This window comes from Brassica rapa, chromosome A09 (assembly GCF_000309985.2).
Source record: "Brassica rapa cultivar Chiifu-401-42 chromosome A09, CAAS_Brap_v3.01, whole genome shotgun sequence".
NCBI lineage: Eukaryota > Viridiplantae > Streptophyta > Magnoliopsida > Brassicales > Brassicaceae > Brassica > Brassica rapa.
This window is the reverse complement of record NC_024803.2, coordinates 12,525,530-12,548,195: the sequence shown is the minus strand read 5'-3', so window position 1 is coordinate 12,548,195 and position 22,666 is coordinate 12,525,530. Positions and strand designations below refer to the sequence as shown.

At 27.3% G+C, this 22,666-nt stretch overlaps 1 protein-coding gene across 1 annotated transcript; it reads right to left on the bottom strand.

Annotated features, from left to right (window-relative positions):
- Nucleotides 1-227: 227 nt before the first annotated feature.
- LOC103839273 (probable inorganic phosphate transporter 1-3) lies at nt 228-20,057 on the bottom strand. Its single transcript, XM_033280268.1, has 2 exons — nt 4,760-20,057; nt 228-2,290 (listed from the first exon to the last, which is right to left on the bottom strand). Exons 1-2 carry the CDS (start codon nt 5,158-5,160, stop codon nt 1,126-1,128), a joined length of 1,566 nt encoding a protein of 521 aa, XP_033136159.1. The 5' UTR covers nt 5,161-20,057; the 3' UTR covers nt 228-1,125.
- Between the last annotated feature and the right edge of the window lie 2,609 nt (nt 20,058-22,666).

Below are 22,666 nucleotides of genomic sequence, written 5' to 3'. Positions count from 1 at the left end.
ATAAACAATTTTTACTAATAAAAACTTGGTGGAATAATTCAGAAGTAGTCTTTAAGAGGAAAAAAACATAAATAAGTTAAATTAGCAACTAACAACTCTAAGTCTCTAACAAATAGGAAACATAATTTAAACTTCAAAATAAATCAACGTTGTTGAAGTTGAATTTCAGACGCAAATTTATTCATAACTTAACTTCAAAAACAACTGTCAAAACATAATTTTTTTTAAATCTTTGACTAAATACTTAAATATATATATATATATATTAATCTAAATATCTGAGTTAATTATACATTTAATAGATACTTACTTTAAGTACTCAATAGTATTTAAGAATATTTTGGGTACTAACTTGAGATTGAGTTCGGGTTTGGTATGCGTTTCTTTTGAGATTTTGATTTTTTTGGGGTTTTTGGATATTCATTTGGGTTTGGTTTATATAAAACCATAACCCAAAATACTTTAGAATAAAAAATATTAGGTATTTATGTCGGAAAATTCGGCATGATTTATTTTAGTGGGTTCGGGTCATTTCAGGCTTTCGGATTCAATTTATTTTAATTTGTTTATTTTATTTTATGTCATATATGTTTGGTATAGTATGAGTTAATGTTTTAATTTTTAAAATTAAAACATGAACTTTAAAAATATTTTCAATTATCTCCAAAATCACAATTGATTTTTGTTTAATCGTTGGTAACTGGTTTAAGATTTGTCTACTTTTTTTTTTGTCAACTAAGATTTGTCTACTTTTTTGAACTTATAAATTGTTTTGTTTATTATTTATATAAAAAAAATCTAAATCCAAAGAGAAACCGAAGACCGAAACTTGAATCTACACATAATTCAACCACTCGGCCTAGCCTAGGATTATAACATTTAGTTTACATCACAATAATATAATACTTAACACAAATATTTATCTCAAACAAATACATCAACTCTCATCTTCCTCCCAACAGAATCCAATCAAGTTCGCTAATGCTCGGAAGATTAGAAATATTATTCTTCTTATAAACATCATAACGTCAAGATCAGTGAACCCAAGAAAAAAAAAGAAGCAAAAACAGACTCCACAATCCACATAATAAAATTGAAAATACAAAAACAATAATTTCATCTTGATCATGTCCCAATCTCATTCTCACCGGATAATTCTTCGAGGGATTTTCCTTTGGGCTCAGGGACAAGGAAGGTGAAGAGCATACCGACGAAGTTGATGACACCAAGCGTGATCAGTGAGTTCTTGATTCCAATGCCCGGTGGATACCCTGCGTCCGTCTTGGTCTTGTCCTGTGGCTGAGCTGCGTATAGGAACCCAAAAGCTCCCACGATGGCTCCAGCCTTACCTGTTGCGGCTGATATCCCATGGCACGTGGATCTTAGCCTAGCTGGGAATATCTCGGCCGGTATAATGAAAGTGGTTGCGTTTGGTCCAAAATTGGCAAAGAAGAAAGTGAGAGAGTACATAACCACGAACCCTAAACGATTCTCCGGTTTGGTCCAGTGATCATAAGGGAAGGCAATGGCAAACATAAAGACAGTCATCATGAAGAATCCCATCAGCTGGATCGCAACTCTTCCCATGATCTCAATAAACGCAACCGTAAACCAGTAACCAGGGACAGTACTGCATAGCGCAATGAGAGACTGAGCCCTAGCAATCCTGAAAACCTCATGGATGGCGTTCATGGTGGATGCCTTTGGGATCCATCCAATACCCGAGAAGATATCCTTTTGGAACAGGTTTTGGCTGTAAAAGGCAATGTCAAGCAAGAACCATGTGGTTGTACATCCTAGGAGTGGAAGACCATGGCGTTTGGCGAATTCCTTGGAGAACAAGCCATAGCTAAGTCTGGGGTCTTTCATGATATCTGCCGCTCTTTCCTCCACCTCAAGTTGTATTTGTAAGACCTTGGACATGTCTTGTGTTTCCTGTTTGATGTGTTTTGCAACCAAAGCAGTGTATCGAGCGGTCTCTGGCATTTTCATGCGCCAGTAGTAAGTCAAGACTGCGGGTAGAGCACCAAACATGACGATGATTCGCCAAACGTAATCAGCCTGAGGAGGCGTTGAGAGAAGCCTATCAACTTCATAGGTCGGTGCTGGAAACTTCATGTCGAATATAGAAGATACTACAAGTGCCACAAAACCTCCAGCCAATATACCAACACCTTGCATAGCAAACACGGCAGCGATGAAAGCACCGCGAGTCTTCTTGTTAGCGTATTCAGACATAATAGTCGCAGAAAGAGGGTAGTCACCTCCAATACCGAATCCCAGCCAAAACCTAAACATTAATTACTTATTACTTGTATGTTAGTGTGTATTTTTTGGGGGGAAACTATGTTTGTGTGTGTATATCCCTTATATACTAATTGAGGAACATTTGAAAAGATGTAACCTCAATTTTGTATTAATTAAAAGAGGCCCTAATGCATAGGTGACACTCAATTAGGTAGTCAATTACATTCAATTGAAAAATAAGTAGGTCCACATTCGATTTTTATATGTTGTTAGATACATAAGTTGGTCAAACTATATGATATAATGATATGATATGATATTTTCTTTCCTTAAATAAAACCTACGGAATTACCATAAATGACTAATATATATATGACAATTAATGAGTTTAATAATAAAGATTTGATAACAATATATATCTCCTCCATCATTTTTTGTTTAATTTTATATTATTAAAATAAATTAAACAATCAAATTAGCTATAAAAATAAAATTTAGATTTTTTCGTATATGTTATATTTTGAATTTTTAAAAACGACAATAAATGACTAAAACTATTAAAATTATTATGTTAAAAATTAATGATCAATGGTTTAACATTTTTATTATAAGAAGATACACATGATTTTAAAACCATATGAGTAAAAAATATCATTTAATAATAAAATAAATATATATATATATTAAACACTATATACCATAAGATTACATAAATATTTTAATATTAAAACTTTCAATGAATTTTCAAGAACATTTATAAATTATAAACTTATTAAAGATTTCAGATTGAAAATTTTGTTATCGATGATTTAAATATTTTGTTATAAAACGATATGAACGATCATAGAACCGTATGATTATAAATTCTTATTTAATAAATAACTATACAAAATATACTATTCCTAGAAAAATAGGTTGGTCCATCTTAACTTATATTACACTTTTTATTAAACTAACTATCGAATTGATAAATAACGTACCAAAAAATGTTTTGCACTTTCCTTAAATAAAAGCTACGAAATTACCTAATATGATTAACGTATATGTAAAATTAATTATAATGAATAATAAATATTTGATAACAATTTTTGTATCTTAGTTCTTTTTTTAATTTTATATTATTAAAATATATTTAAAAATCACATTAAATATATAATAAAAACATTTATAATTTTTCTTATATGTTATATTTTGAATTTTTCAAAACGTCTATAAATTATTAGAAATTTGAAGATCCCCACTCTGAAAATTTTGTGATCAATAGATTATTTTTTTGTCATAATAAGTTACAAATGATCATAAAATTGTATTAATATGAACTTTTATTTAATATTATAAGAAGATACACATTATTTTAAAACCATATGAGTAAAAAATATCATTTAATAATAAAACATATATATTTATATATATATATATAGATTATACTATATACCATAAGATTACATAAATAATTTAATATTAAAACTTTCAATGAATTTTCAAAAACATTTATAAATTATAAACTTATTAAAGATTTCACATTGAAAATTTTGTTATCGATGATTTAAATATTCAGTTATAAAATGATATGAATGATCATAGAACTGTATGATTATAAATTCTCATTTAATAAATGACTATATAAAATATACTATTCTTAGACAAATAGGTTGGTCCATCTTGACTTACATTATATTTTTTATTAAACTAACTATCGAATTGATAAATAATCTACCAAAATATTTTTTGCACTTTCCTTAATTAGAAGCTACGAAATTACCTAATATGATTAACGTATATATGAAAATTAATTATTATGAATAATAAATATTTGATAACAATTTTGGTATCTTAGTTCTTTTTTTTTAATTTTATATTATTGAAAGATATTAAAAATCACATTAAATATATAATAAAAACATTTATATTTTTTCTTATATGTTATATTTGAATTTTCAAAACGTCTATATATTATTAGAAATTTGAATATTTCCACTCTGAAAATAATGTGATCAAAAGATTATTTTTTTGTTATAATAAATTACAAATGATCATAAAATATAACGCATATGAATTTTTATTTAATAAATATTTAAACTAAATAATATATATATAAACACTAATGATTTAAAGCAATAAGATTGGCTGATCAATTTAGTCGTCCAGTTGAAATCTTTCAAAAGTATGTGAAAGACTAAAGTCAAAGTAAATATGGATTTAGAATAGTAATTATATTTTACTAACCAAATACCGAAAAAAACCAAACCGAACCGAAACCAACCCGATATTCGGATTGAACACCCGTAATCCAAATGAAGCCAAACTATTGTTTCATTTTCCAAAATATAATAAAAATAATAACTTAATCCCGCGCAAGGCGCGGGTCTTATCCTAGTATATATATATATATCAGGTTTAAATTTGACTAATCAAAAAAGATGCATATCAAAATATATATCAGGTTTAAATCTAACTAGTCATAAAAGAAGCATATCAAAGATATAGCATACATATATAATTATAATTTTACCTGAAGAAACAAAGGGTGGTCATGACACCCGTGGCTTTGTTACCGAAGGAGAGACCCGAACCGATGGAGCACAAAGTCATCATGATCAAAGTGATACCATACACTGTTTTTCTTCCAAGCTTGTCACCGAGCCATCCGAAGAAGAGCTGACCAGCAAGGGTTCCACAAAGAGCCGCACCATTGACCGCTCCCGCAACGTGAGGGGGAAGTGAGCCAGGCTTGTCTGACAGTGGATTGAAGTAGTAGATGCGGCCAAGGAGTTTGGTCACCAGAGAGACACAGAAGAGATCGTAGGCATCAGTAAAGAAACCCATTCCAGCAATTAGAATCGCCGTGAAATGGTAGAGTTGCGTCTTCGCAACATCAAGTGCCTTAAGCACTCCTAATTGTTTTTCAGGCATTCCTTGAGCCTGACCAAGCGAGGTAAAAAATTCAAGATTTCAGTTCATGAGCTTATCTGTTTTGTATAACCCAAATTTGTATGTACGAGAAAAATGTTCACAAATTTTTTTTTTAGTTGTTAGAAATTTGTTAGAAAGATTATGCTACGTTCTTATTTGTATGAAAAATATATAATTTGTAAGTTCTACAAGATTATGGTACGTAATTTTTTTATCAACAAAGAACGTTGTAAATTTTTAGTGGCCATTGTATCGCTTTTTATTATAAGTATTTGAGCTATGTATGGACGAAATTGTGTAAAAGACAAAAGAATGAGAACTAAATAAATTTTAAAACTAAAAAAAATCAACATGATAAGGTATAAAATAAAATAAATTCGATGGAAGTAAGCAATATTAACCTTCATCAGCTTTGAAGGAGTTTTAGAACTTCAATGGAGAATTAGAGGAAAGCATGAGAGAGAGGATATGAGGTGACAAAATGAACAATATGGTGGCAAATTTATACAGAAGCAGAAGGAGCAGTACACATTAGAGAGAGAGAGAGAGAGAGAGAGAGAGAGAGAGAGAGAGAGAGAGAGAGAGAGAGAGAGAGAGAGAGAGAGAGAGAGAGAGAGAGAGAGAGAGAGACGTGATCGCCTGCTTCTTCTTATTATATATTTTGCAAGTAATCCATTGGGGTTTAGACAGTAGTTAATATACATTTGTTAGCCGCGAAAAAAAACTTTTGTATAATTAGTAATAATATAAAATCACTATAGCAGTGTAACACATGCCGTTTATATACTTTAAACATGATCATGACACGCATACACATATTTAAAATTTACATTTACATTTTAAATTTGAGGTTTTGTAATTTATCAAAAATTTAAGTTTAAATACATCGAACTATAAAATGTAAATCTAATATTTAATATTTAGATAATCTTTAATTAGAAAATATGGTAATATATGATTTACCAGAGAACATTCATTGTTCCAAAGGAACAAAATAATACTATAATGGTCCGACTACCTACGGCTAGTGTATTTTTCATGTTTGATCCGTACGTCAGACGACAAAGCGTTAATTTTTTTGGAAATTCAAAAATTTGTTTATTTATGATTTTACAATTATCACATGAACTTTTTCGTGATTTTATCTCACTCGCACGATATCATAAAATTTTTCGATAGATCATCCATCTTTTGAATATTCAAACTGAGGCACACTTCCTTCTAGATTTCTCTTTGGATACATATCCGAAAAGATAAATACACTTTAAAAAATAGTTATATAATTCAATTCTCTTAAACTTTTTAACATATACCACAAACAAAAATATGACAATCACTCCTCACAAAGATAAATAACGTTCTCATTGCATTCTAGGAATGTCACTCATATTAGCGGAAGTCTATATTGGATTTGGCTCTTATACCATTTATAATACTCTGAATATGTATAGCTAATGAACCTCTCATATCCGTTTGCTCGACATGTGGATTGCATCTCTTGCAATAGACAATAGACAGTGCGTTAATTTCTTGAAAGCTCAAAAATTTTGTTTATTAGGTCTGCAATATTCTATGATATTTTTTCCGTGTTTTGGTCTTATTTGTACGGTACTGAATTTTTTATCTGACCTCTCTATAAAATAATATGAAATAAGTCATTCTAGTATGATTTATTACCTTGATATACATATAATGTGTGCGTGATAATCATAATCTATTCTATTAAAACAGCAGTGTGACCCATTGATAAAAGTAGGGTCCAACTTTTTATTTTTAAGAAAACTGATTTTCCTATATAACTGCATCTATTATATCAACGATAACCACGTTCTATTTTTCTATAACAAAACTGTTATTTTTCTTCCTGTATAAACCAGTTGGATTATTAGTTTTTGATCCTACACATGATTTCTCATGATCATCCGATATGGAAGGCCGGGGCAAACAAAACGGTTATTGAAAAAAAAATGAGAACTTGGAGAATATACACAGAGAACAAGTTCCACTAAAAACCAAAAGGAAGAGTAGATCGGCCACTAAATCGGATTGCTCTTTGTTCGAATTAGGTTCAGTATACACTTTTTTTGGCATCGTTTTAGTATACGTAACCTATTTGTTATTGTTAACCATGGATGTTTGTCTTAAACGAATCATCAATTTTTTTCTTTTTTGGTTTCTAGAAGTAAAAATTCAGTATTATATGTCAAATCTGCAAGATTTAAGCATAAAAATCAACAAAAACGCATAACAATCGATGGATATTAAAAGAAAAACAATGGCTGCTCTAAAACTCTGTTCTGCGAAACCTAATTCGACTAGGGAAGAAGATAAGGAAAATTGCGTTTATGCCATTAGTGAAAAAAAATGAAAAACACAAAGGGAGCGATTCGAACACGGGATAATGCAACGGGTGTATGCTTTATTTCCACTAGGCCGCATAGCTTTCCTTTTCAGTTTATATTTCTAACCGGTTATCATATATATCTATATATATATATATATATATATTGATCAGATTTGTTTTATAAATCACAATATAAATCATGATTACAAATCGTGATTAGCTGTATATCTTCTTTTACCCATGTAAAAAAATAAGAATAGATTAAAACACAAGAAAAATACAAAATTACAAATTATATCAAATAAATTTGATTTGTTTCTATTGAAAAATATTGGTTTATTCCGAAAATAAAAATATTAAAACTGCTTCTTACTTTTTGACAGTTTTACACAAGCCTAATAATAATGGTATATACAATTTATATTAGTTTTAAATATAATTTATATTAAAATATTTGAAACGGATTTTTATATTTTACTCTATTCAGTTCCATCCATGTATGATTTAAATCTGTTTACATCGATATAAAACATTTAATAAAAAAGCTTTATAAAAAATATAAAAGCATTTCAACTTAAGGTCTGTAATCATGTTTAACATATATTTATAGCAACAATACAACTGAACACCAATTTTTCCAAAAAGCATTATCACAGTACAACAACATAACTTACATCTCAGCCCAAAAAATTGTGATTTATTAAACAAGACATTAATTTATTTAAATTTTAAATATTTTACACATACATTAAGTTTATCAATTAACAAAGTACATGATATTAAAATAGGGTTTAATGGGTTTTAAGTGGACTTTTATTAGAAATAAATATTCATATAAACTCATTTAGGTTAACGGGTTTTAAATAGGTTATTCGATTAAAAGGTATTTATTAAATGTGATTTTACTTAAAGTTAGTTAAGACCATATTGACACATTTACATATATCTGTATATATTTAATAGAATATATTTTTTAAAAAAAATTTACACAATTTTCAAAAAAAAATGTTCGTTCTTTGGTGCATGTTGGATTTGATATTGGTTTTCAGATATAACACTTTAAGAACCGTTCCAGTATATAGGCTATGTTTAATAGAATATAAGATTTTGATTTTCGAGTCGATTTTGAGTCAGATTTTTTTGGATACAAATATTCTTGACTAATTATGTTAGATAACTAATAAGAAAATATAATATGTTGTAATTTTTAAGAATAAAGTTTAAAAATAATTTATGAAATGTATATGGCACGAGTGTATAGTTATGCAACTTGACATATTTAATATAAAAATATATTACACAAAAATATATTAAATTAAATTAATATTACAAAAATATAATTAAAACACAAATATAAAAATTAAATTTGTCAAAAAAGTAAAATAAAAAATTCTGAAGGGCGGGTCAGAATCTAGTAAATCAAGTTAAAGCAACAAATATTTCATAAGACTATAACATATGTAAACAGTAAAATTGTGAAACGTGATAATCACATTATCCTTGCTATGGTTTCATGCTTATCGCAAGTGGCATGAATATTTGTTTTATTGAATTTCCTCGATCTCTAGGTTGAATTAGTGTGTACGGTATACTTATTGTCAAACAATTTGTGCATTCAACATAGTATCAAAAATTCCTTTAAAATGCTAGAATTGATGGAAAAGCAACACATATATGTTGGATCTGTTGTATTTGACTCGTGGTGCAATGATTGGGACGCACTCATTTCTTTACTCACACCACAATTTTCATTTTGATTCTGACCATAACTTCTTATCATCATATAAAATCAATACTATTAAAAGGGAAGGAATCCTAAAAAATCTACTTAAAACAAGTCATAATTGGACCATTTCATTCAACTAGAATTCCTATTATTTCTCATATTACTAACTTAATTATTCTTCATTAAAGGCAAATTAATCATAAAAAATGGTATTAACCTAATTCTCTACATATATGTTTTCTATATACTCATTATTCCATCATAATTATTTTGTGCTATTATTAAATAATGTCCATCCTATATTTATATATATGGTTACTTGTGATTTATTTAATAGTTAATACCTTCGAAAACTAAACAGAATACAATATCCACTGTAAAGGAAATTTCATCTTTTATAGAGATCAACCATTAATTTATACCAACCTTATTAACTAAACTGATTTCATTAACCATGTTATATATATATGAACACTTCAACTTTATCATTCACAAACTAAACGATGTTCGTCACAACTTAATATTCCAAGTTGGTTGTATAATTTAATACCAAACAAGTTTCTATATGAATCCATAGATATGATCATGGTCTACATAAAACATGTTCAATCTTTCCATCTGCTATATTTTCAGAAAATGGCTATTTATCTTCGGTTATGTTAGATATTTAGTCTAACCAATTATAAATCGGTTAGTGATAACTTCTAAAAACTTTGAAAACACTTTGCTATTTATTAACACTATATAGATACTTTAAAATAGGTTAGCAGTAGAATTGTGTTATAGAACAAAATCTACTTATTTTAAAACATAAAATTATTTTGAAAATTATTTTGAAAATAGTTTTGATACTATGTGTTATATTAAACATAGTTATATACATGTAAATATATTTTAAATAAATAATTATATACATAAATTATACTATTGGTTAACTAAATTATTTATCAACCAAATAAAAACATTCGGGTAATTCAAGTTTTCGGGTTATCCAGTTTATAAATAGTATTTTTAGGATATTTGGTTATTTAAAGATTGAATGTAATTAATACTTTTAAATATATATTTTTTTATTTAAAAATTTAGGTACTCATTTGCTTCTCGGTTCGGTTTCAATTTTTCAATCATAGATATATGATTTGCTTTATTATTTATGCAGTTCAGTTTAATTTTGGTTTTTCAATTTAGTACGGTTTGGTCCGTAATTTTGGATAAATGTGTTCAAACTTATAAACTATCTTATATAGAATTTCGTTTAAAATATATTTAATTACAAAAACAAGTTCGCGCTTTCCAAGCGCGGATCAAAATCTAGTTAAGTTATTAACAGCATCTTCTTTTATCTTTTAAACTAAAAAAAAAAAGAAAAGAAATGTTATGGGCGAAAATTAATTCTTTAATCTCTGAACAATTTATAAATATATCTAGTAGTTGTCGCTATTTCTTATAATCCAACACATATATATTACAACTTGCTCTAATCAACCAATTTTTATTTTAGAACATTATCAACAAATATCTTGGAGAGCTTAAAATTAAAAATATAATTAAATTTCTGATTTTATACCATCCACAAAAGACAAAAGACAATGTCGTTTTCATTGCCCTTCTCCTGCCATAAGATAAACGACATAGAGAACTATTGGAAGTTGTAATTCTAATGGAATTATAAAATTTGGGGATTCATTGTTATTGGTGTATGAGATTTTAAAACTTTAGTAAAAATTTTATTACTGGGGTGAAAACTTTTAAATTCCATTCAAATCTTTTGTTATTGGAAAAATTTACTTATCATTAATTTAGCAATTCTTTAAAATCTATTTTTATTAGAATGTAAATTCTTTTTTTTTGCTCATAAGATTCAAATTTTAGAGTATCAGTATAACCATAAGATTTTTAAAATCTGTGTAATTAAAACACACAAACACACATAACTGAATAATACAATCACTCAAATCACAACTTTTTGATAATCTTATCAGTACGACTCATAAAGATTTTTTTTGCAAAACAGTATGAAAACTTATATATCATAAAATATTAGCGTATATGAATATTTTCAAATTATTGTTTCATGCATAAAAAATTGGTTTAATAATCAAAAGAAAATTCAATAGGACAAATTAAATATATATTAAGAAGCAACATATATATGTGATTAATTGAAATAATGAATTAATTTACAGTATGAAAAATATAAAATTATTGTATTTGAAATAGTTATAGAAACATTTAAATACATGTTAACATTAAAAATACATACTAATTATGTAAAACAAATATATGTATATATAAACATGAAAATAAATACTGCACGGTTGTGCCTAAAGATTATGTTGTACCTAAAGATTATGGTATATGAATATTTTAAAATTGTCATAAAATTCAAAAAATTACTAAATAATTATTATTTTCTTACTACTACTTATAACTTAAATTGAAATTAGATCCATTTATTAGTTTTAATAATAGATAAGGAAATATAAAATAATTTTCAATTTTTTTGAACTTTGCATATTTTAGTTTGCCAAATAATTAAACATGTAACCAATATATATAATAAGGAGAAACAAATACATGTGAAATAATTAATTGAATAAAACAAACAAACTATAAAATTTAGGTATTTGAAAAATAATATAAATATTTAAAATCTGTGTAATAAGAACACACAAACACACATAACTGAATAATACAATCACTCAAATCACAATTTTTTTGATAATCTTATCAATACGACTCATAAACAATTTTTTTTGCAAAACAGTATGAAAACTTATATATCATAAAGTATTAGCGTAATATACTTTTGTTAATCTAACACTATTTATTAGCATAATCTATTTTTGGAGATAATTAACAAAAGCTACAGTTAGCATAACTGATCCTGGAACAATCAGGCTCTAGTTATGAAAATAACAGATCCGTAAAACCGTCAAGATCAACAGTTAGAACTGCTAAAACACAGTGAAATGAGTCATAAAAAATTAAGCTGGAAATGTTGAGATAAAAAAATCTACATATGTTGTGTCGAACTTAAACAATGGTTCATTATTTATAAAACTTATATGAAGTCAACATTCATATAACTTTCACAAAAAATACCAAAACAGTTTTCTTGCAAAAAATAGTTATGCTAGACAATTTTTGTATAACTAAACAAACAAAAGACTTAGCGAAACACTTTTCTTACAAACAAAGTCTTATGAATCAATCTTCGTAAAACAAAATTTTACAAAACGATCATCGTAAGACCAAACTAAACAAAATTTTATGAAATGACCTTTGTAAAACCAAATAAAGTTATATAAAACGATTTCGAGTGAAAATGGCCATCTTAACATCCAACCCTTTCTCCTAGCAACTAACTGCACAGATGGCTTCTTCCTTGCAACTAGTTGCAAGCAAGGGCCTTTTCTGGTAAACTTTTCGAAGGAATTAATAGGGACCATTTAGAAACTTTTAGGAATGTGAAACCAGAATGCCAAACATAGTTTGAGTTTAATATCAAACGAGTGAAGGAACCAGACGAATGACATAACCAATCATCTATACAAACCGTAAGCTTACAAACAATATTTGTATGATTGATGGATCATGGACCCAAGATTCATTTTTAATGGTTATAGTTGGGTTTGAACAAACTCTACAGAAAGAATCAATTTTTGGAGAGCTAAAAATTAGTGGAGAAAAATGCCATTGATGCATGCAGAACTCTGAGGCTTTTTTTTGGGTTATGAAATGCATGCTACAAATATTGACGTGTCAACATTTTTGTATTGATTGAAAAAATCTGATCTTAATGATATAAGATGCAGAAGCCTGACCAAGTTTTTCAACAGAATTAAAGAGTTGTCAAGACTGAAGAGTAGATTTATAGACTTCTCTTTTGTTTATCATTCTCGAAGCGGATTTAGTAGCTAAAATAGTAAAAACATATCATAAGAATCTATATTATATTGGTTGTTCTTTTGTTTGGTAGAATACCTCAAGATTGAATAGTAAAATTTTAATAAAAAATAGCTAAGCATAGTCCCTATGAAAAAGCAAGCATACTTTATTTCTATCAATAGCGTTTATTTAATTTTATTTTATTCCTTAAGTCTTTACTAATTACCAATCGATGCCAGGAATCTTATTCAGATTAATTAATTATTGTGTCTATACTTTTCGAACCAAAATAATATATTAGCTAGTGACAAAGTAGTTGACGTTTTTGAATTAGATTAGGTTTGTTTTCGAGTATTAGTTTTAAAGAAAACAAGTTATTAAAATAGCAGGAAAAGAAAAAGAAAAAGACGTAAGATATCTGTCGTGAAGTAATTGCTGACGTAGTTGCTGAAACAAACGCCGTGTTGAGTGGTAAAAATTATGTGGAGTCAAGGTGCTGAGCTAGAATTGTATAGATTTGAAGATCAAGAAAATATCTTGGAGATAAGGAAAGAAGAATAAACTTGAGGAGCAAATTTATGATTTAATGGAAGAGGAATAAGTGCATTCTAAGAAAAGAAAAATTACACTTAATGTTATGGAAGATGTCCATATTCATGTTGTCTTAGAGACTAGAATTTCGGAAACGTGGAGAATAACTATAAAATAGCTATGGGTCGTCTGAAGAGAGACATGGACACATAAGCTGATCTTATAGAGAGAGGGAAAAGTTCTTGAGAGTGTCTTGGTCGTGCTGAAACAGTTGTCGAAGTATTTGATAGAAGAAAGACATGATTTATGGGTAGATTAAAAATCTTTCAGTAGCAGCTGTTAGGGTGTTGACAGACTGTGTAAAGCTGATAAGCAAATATTGTAATAGATTATTTAGGCGATTTTTAATAAAATATAGTTGGTTGTTTGTATCCGATTATTTTTTTGATTTATCTTCTGTATTACTTTACTGCGATGTCATCTTTGCACTAACAAAAGACAGCATTAGAGAAAATAATTTGAAAATCTGTCGTACGATTTGATGATTTAATTTTATAATATTAATTCATCTTCTAAGAATTAAAAATACCAATTCAGCCTATTGATTATTAAAAATAACACTCAAAGGATATTAAAATGACATGTACGATGGATTTAACAAAACGTATCCAATGAGATGTATCCATTCTAGGATGCATTATTACATCTCTATCAGAATACGTAACAGACATGTCACCCACAATAAATCCAGCAATTTCGTATCCTTGTGGAAATTCAAATTGTCTTTCACGTTCTTTATTTCCGAGTATCTTAACTGAATATTCTTCACTTGCTTTTGACTCTTATCGATCTCTAGCTATTCTGAACACTTTAGCTAACTCATTGCACTTGTCATGCATCTTAGTTAATCCTCTCATAATACTTTCATCTAGGTCGTTTTTTTCTTTTGCTAGTTAGTTGAAACGGTTCTGAAGTTCATGAGCCGTATCATATATGTATAGCTGTGCAAAACCTGGTATATCTCCTTCCGCTAGTAGTAAAGATCCAATTTTATAGTAGTTTTGATCATGCATACGAAAAAGAAAGAACCATTTCCTGAATGCATATAGTTATTAATTTTCCTCCCATTGATGTAAAAGCAAGCACTAAATTATATATCGTATATATTTTCTGAAACGAAGTTGACAATGACTGTGATAGTCATCTACTGATCTACGAGAGCTGGAGGTTCTCAAGATTATTGTAGGATAACTCGTCTCCGTGACATAAGATCAAAATTGGTTCTTTCCCTTTCAGTTTTAAACTTTTAGTTTCCACACCAAAGCTTTCAAGTGAATACATGTGAGTGTGATCAATTCATTGGCTTTTTTCTTTTATATTTTTTTCCCCGAAAAAGGGGTTAATCCTATATATATGCACGGGCCCATTGAAACTTATGTAGGCCTAATTTTATCAAGTAAGTAATTACAAATTAGTATGATAAAAGATAGTGAATCAATTAGCTTTTTCGTGATTTTGTACCACGATTGTTTGCTTTTTGCCTTCTTCTTAGACATATTCGTCTTTATAACATGTTTATCTTGTTAATCAATAGTATTTTGGTCAGATTATTGCCCTCAGGATTATCTTGAGATATCCCATTTTCTATGAGTTCTCTTACAAGATTCAGTGTTTATATTCGAGGGTCTTGACTCCTTGTTAGTTCTAGATTCCCATGTCCGGTCCTGATAGAAAGCTATAGAAGCATGGAAGTCCAGTCCAACCTTCAAAAAAATATTAATTTTGGCCTTTTTTCTAAAATAGTCCTCTAGTCTAGTGGTATAATAGAAAAGTTGGAACTTAAGCATCCTGAGTTCAGAGCAAGGATTAATCATTTTCAGCTTTTTTTTTTTTTGAAATAGCTTCTGGTCTCTTATAAGTCAGGATCGGTACTGAGATACCTTTGATCTTCAGCTTTAAATCCTACATTATTGTTAGATGAACGTGTTTTTAATATTTTTAATAGGATAGACTATAGAGAAAGACAGTTGTAACAATTTTCTAAACTGCGTACTTGTAAGTTGGGGATCCTATATTTTGTAAAATTGTGTTAGAGAATGAAAGTTTATGGATGTGAATCAGAATTTGACTTTTAACAGTTACAAATTGATTCATATTGTCGGTCCATGCTTGAAATGTGATAGTTGTATACAGAGTCGGCCCTTTGGACCAAGCTAATGAAGCATGGACTTCTAGCCGATTTATTAATCAAAAAAATTCGGCCACAATTTTGTCAAGTATTTCTTTAGGCTAATTGTAAAAGTTCAATTCCTAATTTCAGGAATATCAACCCATGTTCAATACTTCTTTACCTCATATTTCTTTTCTGTTTTCCTGAAAAAGTGGCCATTTTATTTTTTGCTTCTAGCCCTATACATCCTAGGACCGGCTTTGGCTGTATATGAGGTTTTTCAATCACTGGCTTCTCGATCGTAGTAATCTGTTCATCATTTAGAATAGCTTGTTTTCTTTTGTTAGCTGCATTTCCAGTTTTCTCTGGTGTGTTCATGTTTTAATGTTCCAACCGAGTGTCGTTTATGGAATGCATTTTATTTTAATTCAACTTCATTGTAGTTGCGGTTAACTAAATTTCTTAATGTGATAGTTTGGATTGTTTAATTGTGGATATGTTCTTTTTATAAATAAAAAAATTGACTTAAATATCTTACGATGTTCTTTTTATTCCAAGTCATCTAATTTTATTCATGCTCTTATGTGTCTTTTAACAGATTATTCTATTTTGTGTTCATGTTCAGAGTGTTCAACTATATACTTTTAACATTAATATTTGATTAGTGTTCAATATTTTTTTTTCAAGTTCATGATATAATTCTAAAAACCCTATATTATTTATATAGACACAATGATCTACGATCTCTTATTTCTATTACAAAAACCAATTTTACATTTTTATTTCTATGTTTATTGTTTTCCTTTTATATCTCTCTATATTTTGTTTATCTAACCTTTTGAATTTTTTTTATCTATTAATTGTTTGTGTGGTTTTGCCTCAAAGTTTATTTATTAAAAGGGAAAAATATTTGATTCATTACTTATTTTTATCTTTTGCTTAATTTGGTTTGATAAATCTAGAAAATAAATATTGCGAATGTTACCTTATTTTTCGTTTGTGTTAGTTTTTTCTACATATTCTTTATATAGAAAAGGAAAATTCTCTCTCAAATTTTTTTCTATAATTCTCTCTCAAAACAATTCTATATATCCTTGAAATTTATGTATTTTTGCTATATTGTGTATTTTGGGTAATGTTATGAATTTTACTAAATTTTATTGTTTTCTTTTGTTTATATTTTATTTTTTGTATTCCTAATATTTTTAAAAATATATGTTTTAATTATGTATTAATATTTACTAGATTCTGACGCGCCCTTAAAAGGGCGGTATATTTTTTGTTTTACATTTTTTGAGAATTTTTTTTTTTATATTTGTGTGCTTTTAGTTATATTTGTACTTTTTTGTATAATATTTATCCTAAATGATTAATAACAGGTTTTGATAATTGCATTAAAATAGTTGGATCACACATATATCAATAAGTCATGTTGTTGTTTTAATAGAATAGATTCCATAACTGTTTAAAATTTTGTAAATTTAAATTTAGTGATCTAAAGAGGATTTTTGGGATTTTTGAATCGTTTTATTTAAGTTCATCAAAAATCATTTTATCTAAGTTTTTTTTAGTTACTTGTTTACTTTATAATTCTCTTTTATTTAGGATTTTAGAAAATTAAAGTTTAGATTAAAAAAACAAAAATTACTTTCAAATATATTTTTACAACTGTGTTTGTTTAAAAGTTTAGAAAATAAAAATTACTATAAAATAATATTTACAACTATGTTTTTAGTATTTTATAAAAATATAATAACTATTCAAAATAATTTCCAATTACAATTAAATAATTTTTAAAAGATGCTTTTACTATCCGTTTTAATGCCGCTACTAATTTTACAATTCATTTTTGTTGAATAAATAATTTTTAATATCAGGTTAATTGTCAAATTCTTACTAGAAAAGGAAAATTTCTTTTTTTTTGTTAACTAAATAACTTTTAATATCATGTTCATCCTCAAATTATTTTAAAAATTAAAACTATTATCAATAGTTTACAACCCTCTTTTTGTTAGTACTTCAAAAATAAAAAATTACTATAATATATATATATATATTATAAAATATTTGTTAGATTGGATATTTCTTTTGATTAGGATTTTTGATTACCATTTTTATTTTATAATTCTCCTTTTTAGGATTTAATAAAGGAAAGTTAAGATTCAAAAAGGATATTTCTCTATTGAGCTAATTAACTCTTACTTTGAATTAGATTTTAACCATTATATTTTGTTTAGGATTTTAGAAAAATAAAATTAATAGCACATAATGTTTTACGATTATTTTTTGTTTGGGTTTCAGAAAAATAAACTTACTTACTATCAATAGTTATTTCCAGTTATTATTAAATACTTTTCAAAAATTACTATTTTACTATTCATTTTTGTTAATGTTATTTGTATTTTATAATTTATTTAAATAATTTAGAGTATCATGTTTATCATCAAATTATTCTAAAAATAAAATTACTATCGAATATTTTTCAACAATTCTCTTTTGGTTTGGTTATGATTTTTTTTTAAAGAGATAATGTAGTGTGAAATAATATTTTAAAATAATTATAATAAAAAAAACTTATGTAGTTTTTAACATTTGTTACCATCTTAAATTTTTTATTAACACATGTCGCGACAATGTTAATTAGCAATTGTGAAAAATTGAGTTTCATATAATAAGATTACATGATAATCCTCGTGGATGCGCAGAGTGAGTTTTTAATACTAATGGTTGTTCATTAAATAGTTTTAACATTTTGCAACACTACAATATTTATCGATTGTAATATGACGAATACAAATGTTGGTCCATTAATGTATCATCGTTAATGAAGAATTAACGTATTACAAATCATTTTAATTATTTTTAAGATTTCATATGAACAAAAAGAAAGCATAGTGTGGAGCATGTGGTCAGAATGGTTTTGCGACTGACACAAATCACCAAAACCAGATAGGTAACATCAATTGTAAAATGACGAAAAGGGATTTGGTATTCTGCTCTCGATTTGTTTACTATTGACTCTCTATAAGTGTTTTCACTTCTTTTTTTTGTTTACTGATATAAGTGGTGTTTCTTGTTTAACTTCTTCTGTGAATTCGGTGAATTATATAAGTGTCAATTTAAAAAGATTGACATCTGTAAAAATTAGTTTCACTCCAGTTACATATCTAAGAATCATTTTTTTGAAAAACAATTACTGGCAAACTCTATTCACAGGTTAATGTTCAAAACTAATATATCAAGTTGTTATAGAATATAAGTGCAGACTCGATATATATGTCTGTCTAGTATATATTTACCAGTTCGGTCCAAAATCATTAATTCTAGAACAACAAAACAAATTATTTATTGAATTAAACCTACGGTTTTGAGGTTTAGTTACTTAAGAGTATACCGATAAAAAAATAATGCTTTACCATTTTATTATATGTAAACTATGTATAAACTAAGAACTGTTTGATTTATTAAATGATAAACCATAAAACTTATAATAAATAATTCAAATCTCTCATTCCTACAATTATAATAGCTTGACAAGATATTAGAGAGAAACTAACATTAGACGAATGATCAAATCTACCATTTTCTGAACAAACTCAAAAACAGATAGATTGAAATTGTGTCATGATATTTCATTAAAAGTGTTTTAGGTAAAATCAAGACTAAATTATTTAATCTGAATAAAATAATATATATGATGCTTCCAATATTAAAAATACTTCGATTTGAAGAAATGTATTAGTGGAATTGTCAGGATCAAATACCATATTAGAAACCACCTATTTTAAAAACAATTGTATACATAAAAGTATATACATTAGAGTAAACACATAAATCAAAACCAATACATTTTGCAAATAAATAAAAAAAATTATTTATTTACTTGATATAAATTACTAAACTTTAGTGATATTGACATAGATATATGGGAAATTACCACAAATATCACATTCATAGTACAACTTTTCATGTCTACATTTACTCTCACTTTTAATGAAGGTAGAAGACTCTTATATTCATATGGTTAACTAATCTAGACTTAGAGTTTAGAGTTGAGGGGTGAGGTTGGGTTTTTGGAATATTAAATTTAGAATTCTAACAAATATATAAATGAAAACTTAATAATTAAAAAAAAAAAATTAAATAGTTTCAAACATAATTTTCAAAAAAAAAATTTGAAAACCAAAATAAAAATAAAAAAATTTCGAAAAGTAAAATTCAAAATAAAAATTTATAAAAAAGTTCGAACTTGAAAAAGTATAATACGAAAACATTAAAAATATATTTTTTTTTGTTTTTTTATTATTTTTTATTTTTTTATTTTTTATTTATTTAACTAATGATTTATTATATATATAGAGAACAAAGATATAAGAGTCTTTTACCACTTAATGAAAAATGTATTTTTGAAAATGTGATTTTAGTGGTGGTAAAGATGAAAGTAGTACCATGAAAGTGGTAAACATGAAATTTTCCCTAGATATATATATATATATATTAATAACATTTAAATTAAATTATGTACTATATAAAAAATATATAATTTCAAAATTTGCATTGAAATATTATTGAGATCTTAATATTTTAATTTTGAAATTTGTATTGATAAATCTCACATTAAAAGTTTTGTGACTAACAATTTAATTTTTTTTTATAACAAATATTCAAATGTTAATAAAATTATATGAGTAGAAAATGTCAATAATAAATATGTATATTAAAATATACTATATATATCTATGCCAATATCACTAAAGTTTAACTATATACCGTATAAAGTAAATAAAATGATTGTTTTGATTTATTTACCAAAAACATGATTGTAAATTAACAAATTGTATTTATTTTTATTTATGTGCTTACTCTAATGTATATATTTTTATGTATACAAATTTAAAATAGGTGGTTTCTAATATGTTATTTGATCTTGACAATCCCATAAATACAATTCTTGAAATCGAAGTGATTTTTAATATTGGAAGCACTATATATTATTTCATTCAGATTAAATATTTTAGTCTTGATTTTTATTCCTAAAAATCTTTTAATGAAATATCATAACAAGATTCCAATCACCTTCTTTTGAGTTTGTTCGAAGGATGAGAGATTTGATCATTTGTTTAATATTTGTTTATCCTTAATATCTTATCTAGCTATTATAATTATAAAAATTAGGGATTTAAACTATTTAATATAAGTTTTCTAGTTTATCATTTAATAAATCAAACAGTTCTTATTTTGTACATAGTTTACATATATTAGAATGGTAAATTATTATATTATTTTTTTGTTGATACACTCTTAATTAACTAAACCTCAAAAGCGTAGGTTAATAAAATAAGTAATTTGTTTTGTTGTTCTAGAATTAGATGAATTTTAGACCGAACTAGTGAATATATACTAGACATACATTTATATTTCGAGTATGAACTTATATTATATTAAAGCTTGATAAATTAGATTTGAACACTAACATATGAATAGATTTTGCCGGTGATTTTCTTCAAAATTTTGATTTTTAGATATATATCTCGAGTTGAACTAATTTTTAAAGATGTCAATCTTTTTAAATTGACACATATGTAATTCACTGAATTCACAAAAGAAACTAAAAAAGAAACAAAACTTATATAAGTGAAACATAAACAATAATGAAAGCACAATTTTATAGAAGTAGAAAATGAATTCACTTATGGAGAATCAATAGTAAACAAATCGAGAGCAGAAAACTTTCTCTTTACGTCATTTTACAATCGATATTGCCTATGTGTTTTTTTATTTATGTCAGCCGCAAAACTTATTTTTTTGTGCATATGAAATCTTAAAAATAAGTAAAATGAGTTGTAATACATTAACTATTCAATAACGATGATACATCTAAGAGACCAATATTTGTATTCGCTATTTTACAATTGATAAAGATTGTAGTGTTGCAAAACGTTAAAACCATTTAATGAACAAACATTAGTATAAAAAAGTCATTCCGCACATGCGCGCGGATTATCAATTTGTTGTCACATACTTATATGTTAATCATATTAGGTAATTCCGTAGTTTTTATTTAAGGAAAAAAAATTGAGAATATTATTTTGTACACTACTAATCAATTTGATAATTAATTTAATAAAAAATATAATATATATTTATATGGACTTTTTTTTAAACTGCATTTTCATTAAGAAAGCTAAGGTAGGTTCGAGGCCCAAAGGGCTTGTTTAACCATAGTATCGGCCCTTACATTTTCCGATCGTGGGATGAACTTGAAAGCAATAGACTTAAATGCGGTAGCTAGATAGTAAACGTCATTGAGTACTCCAAAGATCTCCAACTTCAATTCCTTCTTGTTGATTGTATTCATGAGGGTTTGAAAATCTGAAAGTATTGAGATGGAGTCCAATCCGCGAGAGACAGAAAAGGTTATGGCTGAGTGAACAGCCAAGGTTTCTGCCATAAGGGGCAAGGAGACGAGAGTCGCCTTCGTTGCATGCTGGGAAGTCGAGACCGAATCATCAATGATCCAACCAAGCCATGCTTCACCAGTCGATGAGTTCCACGCTGCATCCGTGAAAATCGAGATCAATCTGGGGCATCTAGGGTACGGTTCGATTCTGATCAAAGGCATCAGTGGTTTCTGAATAGGGGGTGGTTGAGCCAATATTCATTCTCTGGCTACGGAGATAGCTTGCTGGATCGTTTCTTCATGTGTGAAGGTTCTTTTTTCGAAGATGAGGTGGTTTCTTGAGCGCCATAGAGACCAACAGATCCAGGCTGCGAGGGTCCCTGCTCCGATTCCAGATGGAGGCAGGGTGGGTAACTTCCTAATCTTTTCCCATCCCTCATGAAA